The 7,984-nt window shown below is 43.2% G+C and overlaps 1 protein-coding gene across 1 annotated transcript in view; it reads left to right on the top strand.

Moving 5' to 3' along the window:
* The first annotated feature begins 233 nt into the window (after positions 1 to 233).
* LOC739121 (uncharacterized) overlaps positions 234 to 7,984 on the top strand; it is a 68,442-nt gene continuing 60,691 nt past the window's right edge. Inside the window, exons 1-3 of the mRNA XM_063789644.1 lie at positions 234 to 330; positions 3,656 to 3,774; positions 6,970 to 7,090. Of these exons, the coding sequence (XP_063645714.1) occupies positions 234 to 330; positions 3,656 to 3,774; positions 6,970 to 7,090 (337 nt within the window). The remainder of the gene's footprint in view (positions 331 to 3,655; positions 3,775 to 6,969; positions 7,091 to 7,984) is intronic.

The raw sequence follows: 7,984 nt of genomic DNA on the forward strand, positions 1-7,984 counted from the left end.
CAAGAGGAAGGAGGAATCAGAACACACAGCACATGCATAGCAGGGGTGAGAGTATGCTGGAGTGGAAAGTATACCAGCTTTTGAGCCAGATGTAAGAATCCTAGTGCTGCTGTGAGACCTTAGTTGGACAAGTACCTTAACTTCTTTAGCCTTCTACAGCCTTAAAATGGGTATAATTATACCCATCTCTTAAATGGAAGGGATTAAATAAGATAATATTTGTAATGCCTAACATGGTGCCTGGCATCTTCAGTAAAATAAAGACAATTCACATGATGTTTTCAGGGGACAAAGAGAGAGCTGTCTGCCTGAAGAGCTGTCTGGCCTTGTGTAGGCTAGTAGTGGAAAACAAACCAGGAACAGCTAATTAATGCCTATGGGGAGGGTAGGAAGGAGGCTTGAAAGCCAATTTAAGAAGCTGGGGCTGGCCGGGAGCGGTGGCTCACGCCTGTAATCCTAGCACTTTGGGAGGCTGAGATGGGCAGATCACCTGAGGTCAGGAGTTCAAGACCAGCCTCAACATGGAGAAACCTCAACATGGAGAAAATACAAAATTAGCTGGGTGTGGTGGTGCATGCCTGTAATCCCAGCTACTCGGGAGGCTGAGGCAGGAGAATTGCTTGAACCTGGGAGGTGGAGGTTGTGGTGAGCCGAGATTGTGCCATTGCACTCCAGTCTGGAAAACAAGAGGGAAACTCCGTCTTAGAAAAAAAAAAAAAAAAGAAGCTGGGGCTGTTATAGGCAATCAGAACTACCAAGACAAAGTAGGGGTTTAGGATAGTTAATCTTAAGGCACTCTGAAAGCTGTATTTGAGGAAGGAAGAAACTCACTCCTTTATGTGTAAAGTGATCAGGGTCTAGATGAGGATGGTGGAAGGGTTAGTAGACCTGGCCAATGTCTTTTTAAAGTTATTTTCATAAAAGCAATTTAGGGCTCAGCAGTGTGGAGTAGGGGGGAGCTTTTTTGTTTGTTTTGTTTGTAGATTCCTAATATTTAGTATTGATTGTCTACAATAAAACTAGGATAGACCCACAACTTTGGAAAAGAGAGATCACTCAGCATCCAGGGACAGTAAAAGGTGAGAAGTAACTCTGATGCTAAATAAGCCCTATAATTTGCTTCAACTTATAAAATAGCCCCTTTTAAAAGCCCCTTCCCCCTTCCTATTATTAATACAGATCAAGTGTGTTCCAACCACTGGTTTTCAGGAAGACATAAGTACAGATCATTTATCGTTGTACGGAGTTTGCAGTTAGGATTGTAACACCAAGAGGGGTTGGGGCAAAGGGCGAGGATGCTGCCAGCAAAATAGTAATGTTGATGATTTTATTTATTTGATAATAGTGAAATTCTGTTCTCTCCTGGGGTTTAGAAGTGATTTAATTAAAAAACAAACCTAGGAAATAGTTTTGGATACTAGGAATTAATTTATAATGTCTCACATTTTCTACCTTTCTCTTTTTTTCTGTCTTTAGTAGTTTTGTAATGGGAGAATACATGGTAGATAATTCTGTTTCTAAGGAAAATCACACTGATTATGTATATGAACACTGGTTTTTAAAACGTTAGGAAATCCTAACTGTGGTAAGCCTTAAACATATTAAATAGGAACAGATAACCAACCTACCTCTGATTTCCTGAACTTTGCTGTTCTCTTATTGGGCTGCAAGGGCAACATTGTGCCAATAGCTCTGGGGTGCCTGAATAGTGCATTGCTTCCCTTGGAAGAAAGATGTACATGAAAGAAGATTGTGTGCAGTGGTTGACAAACACAGAAAGAAGATAAGTGACTAAGAAAAAGGTAGGCCCTGCAAGGTTAGAGGCAAAGCCAGCTGGCTTAGTCCCAGTGCTTCGAGCAGGGGAGCAAGGAGTGTTCATTTCATTTCTTGTCTCCTGAGTTTATTTAAATCATCTGCTGGGGTGGGGGAAGGAAAGAAAGCATGATGTTATAAGGCTGATTAAGATGCAAACATGCAGATTATATCAGGCTACTGGCAGTCCTTTTCACTCCAGCCTAGAAAGAGAAGACTGTATAAGAAACCTGATCGAAGGGAAGGGAGAGGAGAAAGCAAAAGACATCTCTTCACTTTTTAATGAAAGAGTTTATGAATATCTATTGCTTTTGGATTTCTGGTATCCATGCCACCCTAACAGATCATCCAAACTAGCCCCTGGCTGAAAGCCTGGCCAGGGGATTTGGACCAGCGGCAGATGCCATTGGGAAGAGGTCTTCAGGGTCTGCTGGCATTAATTTTGCTAAAGAGACCTCATCAGAGACCAAGCCTCCTCTTGCCTACAGGTGGTGGGCCTTGGAGAGGGCCTCCATGGAGATTTCAGCCTTGCCCCCTCCTCCAACCTCTCTGCCTTCTGCTTTTGCATTGGGACCTCTCTTTCTCTCTTCCCCCTTTTTTCAATTAAATGAATTAATTACCAGGCGTTTAACTTTTTGCCAGACTCTTTTATTATGCCCAGAGTTGTTGCTGAGTGGCAAAGGGAAGTAATAACATTCACAGTAAGGGGCAAATCCTGTTAATGAACAAATTAAAGTTCAAACAGTGATTCAAGTTCACAACCTCTCTGTGGCTCTTCTCTTTAATAAGAGTTTTACATGTTACTTTCCTCGCTCTTTTCTCCCTTTTATTACTTTTTAAGCTTTTCATCAACACTGCCGGGGCATATTTGAGGCTCCCAACCTTTCAGCCCTGACAAGGACTCGAGCAGTTATAATCCTGTCTTAATTTGGCAACTTTTGTAAAACACATAAAGGGCCCAGGGTCACCTTTGGTCACCAAGGCCCTGGGTGACCCTATAGCTTCCACCTCCTGCCAGGGCTGCGTAGGCCACTCTTCTCGGTATTCATGCCCCTCTGGCAGTCAGGATCAGAAGATTCACCTTCCCGCCCCCGACACAGCCAGGCATAACCTGTCCACAAGTTAAGGGTTCGAGCCCTTTCTTCTCTCGGTCCCCTCTCCAACAGTCCTTTCTACCCAGCAGCGCTGTGGGGGGAAGGGGACGCCATGGGGAGGGAGGAGCCTACGGACTAAAAGCTGGAAACCTTTATGGGGAAATGGATTTGAGGTAGGACGGATGCCCGACTCCCTCTCCACTACCACTACCGAATGCTGCTTGCCTCGCTGAGGTTGCCTCACCACGCGGTTCCAAGGGCAGGAGGCCCAATCCTCCTTAGGACTCTGACGTGAGCGGAGCCTGGGCCTGGCGGGAAGAGCTCAGGAGGGGTCCGGTCCCCGCCCACTCCTCTCCCCTCTCCCTCTCTCCTTTTTTTTTTTTTTTTTGTACTGTGGATTGCGTGGGGGTCTTTTCCACCTCCGCGCCGGCTTCTCACCACCATCCCCCGAGCATGGCTAGATATCATCACCATGACAACTGCAATCTATGAGCATACACATAATAGAGATGAAATAGACAAAAGATTAGCATGCCATGAAAAGTACAATAAGTTTCTTATTTAGCATTTAGATAACTGTCTTTCCTTCGGAGCAAGCTTCAAAGTTGAAGCCAGTTTAGACCAAGAGGATTAATTCTTTCTCCCGCATGCTTCATTGAATCTCTCATTACCAAACTTTGTCTGTATTGATGTAAGATTTGATTGAAGATTAGAGCATTTAGCAAATCTTGCTTTTCTGCATGTATCAGGTCCTTTCAAGCACGGATCTCGGTGCCCAGTGGTCAATACCCTTACTTTTATCCAGTGTCTGCTTCATTTAAACTTAATCAACTCCATCAATGAACTGGAACAGGGAAACGTCCCTGTGGTAAGAATGTTGTGCTTTTGTGGGATAATTCTTTGCTCTTTCCCGATCTGTTGGCGTTAAACCTAAAATTGCACTATGATGAACTTTTTTTTAATCAATATGATAATGACAATTGGGTCTGAAAGCTCTGGTAGGACTTGGAGTAGAGCGGGATCTGTCCCCCATTACCAAAATAACTTCTCGTTCTGCGATAGTCGAACTCCTTTTGTGTGGCTTTAATACCTTTTCTTCCCTGACATTGAATATTGCTCAAGCTGGAAAATGATGCATCTTTGTAGGGAAGGCTCGTATGTCACAGCCAGAAAGTGAAGCAGACCGATTGGTTGTGTGAATTATCTGACTTGCTGCAGTGAATTATTTGCACTGTTTCCCTACCTAGTCAACAAGTTCCTGAAGTATAGTAGAGATCAATCAAAACTGACAGCCTGCGTGTGAAGGCTTTACTGTGTAAATCTGGCGCACTCATCCTGGCCATGCCGGCCCTGGCATCTGTATATCATTTTTATACTGCTACCAGTAGAGCAATTTCAAAAGTATTTGCAAGGAAAATGCGTGTCCCCATCTGTTCCTGGAAGCATAAATGTGCCACCTTCAGAGGGTTTTCACTGGTAATCATATCTTTAATGATCAACAGACTAGTGATATATACCTTTCCATAAAATGGGGTTTTCTTCACTTTATTGTGATTGGCTAGAATAAATAGCTTTTCCATATGTTAGGGAGATAAAATACAAGATTAGCAGAGGTCATTTGTTGGATAGTAAACAAAAGAAACAATTCATTCCAAATAATCTTGAAAAGAAGCAACGACAAAATTAAGTTGCAATCACAGAGTATCTGAGGCCCCAACATCAGAAAACAGACCTCGTTCCTTCTTGGAAAAGGAGCCGTTTAAGAGCAGAAACTCAAGAATCTTCTAGGGGACTCTGGTGACTTATTCTTGGAGTCGGAGAGGGGCAGGATAGGGAAGGAGAGAGAGGCTGGAATAATACTTGTTTGTTCAACTTTGTAGGATTGTATTTCCTTTCTCTTATCTCAGGTGCTATTTGGCCGCCTCCACTGCAGCACCCTGGGTAAATTGGTAGGTGATGTGTGTTCAGAAAGCAGGAAAATGCCACTCTGCTGAATTTCTCTTCAGGACTTTCAAGGAGATGGGGATTGTTCACATACTTTAAAATAAAGGTTAACTTCCCCTAGCCAGAGATTTCTTTTCCCACAGAAAAAGATGTCGGAGGGTGGGGCAAAGTTCCCAGCTTTATGTGAAATTCCAAAACCTAGGGAAAGGGGCCTCAAGAGATAGCCAAAACTCACTGGAGAAACCCTAGGAAATGTTCTTAGTCATCGAATCCCACCTGTATAGGTAACAGTCTGCAGATACAATCAGGCCCTGACCACTATCCCTCCTCCTCCCACACACCCACGCTCAGTGCCAAGATTCCTTTTTCTCAGATGCAGCCACTTTCAGTTTGCTGAGCCATCTGTTTTTTTGTTGTTGTTGTTGACAGGGTTTCGCTCTCTCACCCAGGCTGGAGTGCAGTGGCGTGATCTTGGCTCACTGCAACCTCCACCTCCCGGGTTCAAGTGATTCTCATGCCTCAGCCTCCTGAACAGCTGGGATTACAGGTGCCTGCCACAACACTGGGCTAATTTTGTATTTTTAATAGAGACCGGGTTTCACCATGTTGGTCAGGCTGGTCTCAAACTCCTGACGTCAAGTGATCTGCCCACCTCAGCCTCCCAAAGTGCTGGGAATTATGGGCGTGCTGAGCCATCTTGGCGAAATTTGGAAGCTTCTCCTTCAAGATTCTGGGCACAGAGGTTTGGAGGCAGTGACTGCCTGCTTAGGAGACTACAATTCTATTTTGTTTCCAGGGTTAGGACAGAACTTCCCATTCCACAAATATTGTATTAGTTGCAGGTCACCAGAATCTGAATGATGGCCTCAGCCTTTGTGCTCTCCAGAAAATAGGTGTGAGCTATGAGGAGCTGCTCCCTATGGTCAGGACTTGAGAAGGAGTTGGGGGAGGTTCTCTTTAAACATTGGGAACAGACTCTGGTTCTGCATTCTTTCCTGTTGTCTCTTGTTATGTATATGTTATGTATTGATGATCTCCCCACCCCCTCATCCCCACTGCTCCCACCCTTATTCCACAGAATTCTTTGCTCTACCCAAATGCCTACTGCTCTTATTATAGCAGGAGTGTGTAGCAGAAGTGTGTTAGTTTCAATGTGGGAAAGGTGGTCTGTAGGCAGGTCCCAAGCAGAAAGTTTCCATTAGCATCTCAGATCAAATTTGTGTTAATTTCCTGGCCCTAGAGAGACTTGGGAAAAACTTTTAGGACAGTAGAAAAACAGCTCACCCAAAGCCCATGGTGAGAAAAAAAAATGCATAACTAAGGAAATACTTTTTTTTCTTAATTTTAGAAACAGACTATATACATATATATATATGTATTCCTTTATATATATATATATATATATATATATATATTTTTTTTTTTTTTTTTTTGAGATGGAGTTTCGCTCTTGTTGCCCAGGTTGGAGTGCAATGGCATGATCTCAGCTGACTGAAACCTCCGCCTCTCGGGTTCAAGCGATTCTCCTGCCTTAGCCTCCCGAGTAGCTGGGATTGCAGGCATGCACCACCACGCTTGGCTTATTTTGTATTTTTAGCAGAGACGGGGTTTCACCATGTTGACCAGGCTGGTCTCGAACTCCTAATCTCAGGTGATCCACCTGCCTCGGCCTCCCAAAGTGCTGGGATTACAGGCGTGAGCCACCACGCCCAGCCTAGAAACAAAATCTTATAGGCTGGGTTGCACATAGGCAGGTATGGACATATAAGTCTAGATTTACAAGTAGATCACACTGACCTGAAACCACATTTCCTGTAGTATGCAATTAGACCGAAAGAAAGTCACATTTGTGTTTTCCACATTGTGATGTGATGCACTGCAGGTCTTCAGTGAATTCGCTTGCCACAAGGAAATTCTGGCATGTGTTGTATGTGAAATGTGATGTGTACTTAATTTAAAAAATTGAGTTTCGTGATTTATGTGTCTTTAAATTTGATACACGTTTTGTATTGAATTTCTATGTTAATTGTTTTCATAAAGTGAAAAGAAGTAAAAACCTCACCAACTGGTTTTATGTAGAACAGGTAAATCTGTGATGTTTGCTCCTTCTCTTGTCCAGGAGGATGAGGCTGTCACTACTACAGTTGGGACTGTTTCATACTCCTTGCTCTTGTGCTATGCCAGGGGGTACTGTCTAACCCACAAGTCTCTGCCAGGAATGTTGCCGTCCACACTGGAGTGTAAGACACCTGCGGAGCTCGTCTGTGGGGCTCATGTTGGCTGAGGCTCTGAACTACAGAATTGCAAACAACCAAGGGAACGCCCCAGGCCCCCAAGTATTCCTAAACCTTAGATCAGAGCCATTTGCAGCACAGAGTTGTGTGCTGTTTCAAAACCACAGATCCTGTATATATGCCCCTCCATTGCAGAGGTGGATGTCTTGGCAAATGTAGGACGAGGATTGAAAATTAAAAAACAAACACACCGTGTTCAGGGTGAAAATTACATACATTGACAATACTGTCTCTTTTCCTCCACAATCTTACTGCCACCAGGCAGCCTCAGTCAGTCCGTGCTTATTTCACTGAAAATGTACTTAATCTCAGAAAAGCTATCTATATGTAAGAACATATTTTGTTAATCAATTTTATGAAAACAAAACCCCTCTCACCTTAGTTGAATAAAGTGCTAATTTGAAATACTGCCTCATGGTTGTAATATGCATACATATGTAATAGTATTTGTTTTTTAGGTGTCCCTTAACAAGACAGGGATGAGCAAACTATATGGTGCGTGCTGGAAAGAAATTCAGTTTTAAATGACCTTAAGGAAATGGCTTGTTTGGTTGAGGAAAATAAACTCAATTGACAGTTAAGGTGAAATGAACTTGTAAAATTTGGTATCAATTACAACTCTTATCGATAAAATGCCACCTGGATCTTTAAAATGCCAAGGTGTTCAAAGTTATCAGAAAATTTAAAATTGGGGGGGGGGGTTGAAGTATTTTTGTTGTTGTTGTTATTGTTCTCCCTCGCACTAAACAGCATAGAAGTAATAGTTTCCGTCACTTCAGGCTTCTATTGGGGGATTTTCATCTTGTTCCAGAAGGAAGTAGCAGAAGAAACTATACAAGA

The sequence above is a fragment of the Pan troglodytes genome, chromosome 1 (genome assembly GCF_028858775.2).
Source record: "Pan troglodytes isolate AG18354 chromosome 1, NHGRI_mPanTro3-v2.0_pri, whole genome shotgun sequence".
NCBI classification, from domain to species: Eukaryota; Metazoa; Chordata; class Mammalia; order Primates; family Hominidae; genus Pan; species Pan troglodytes.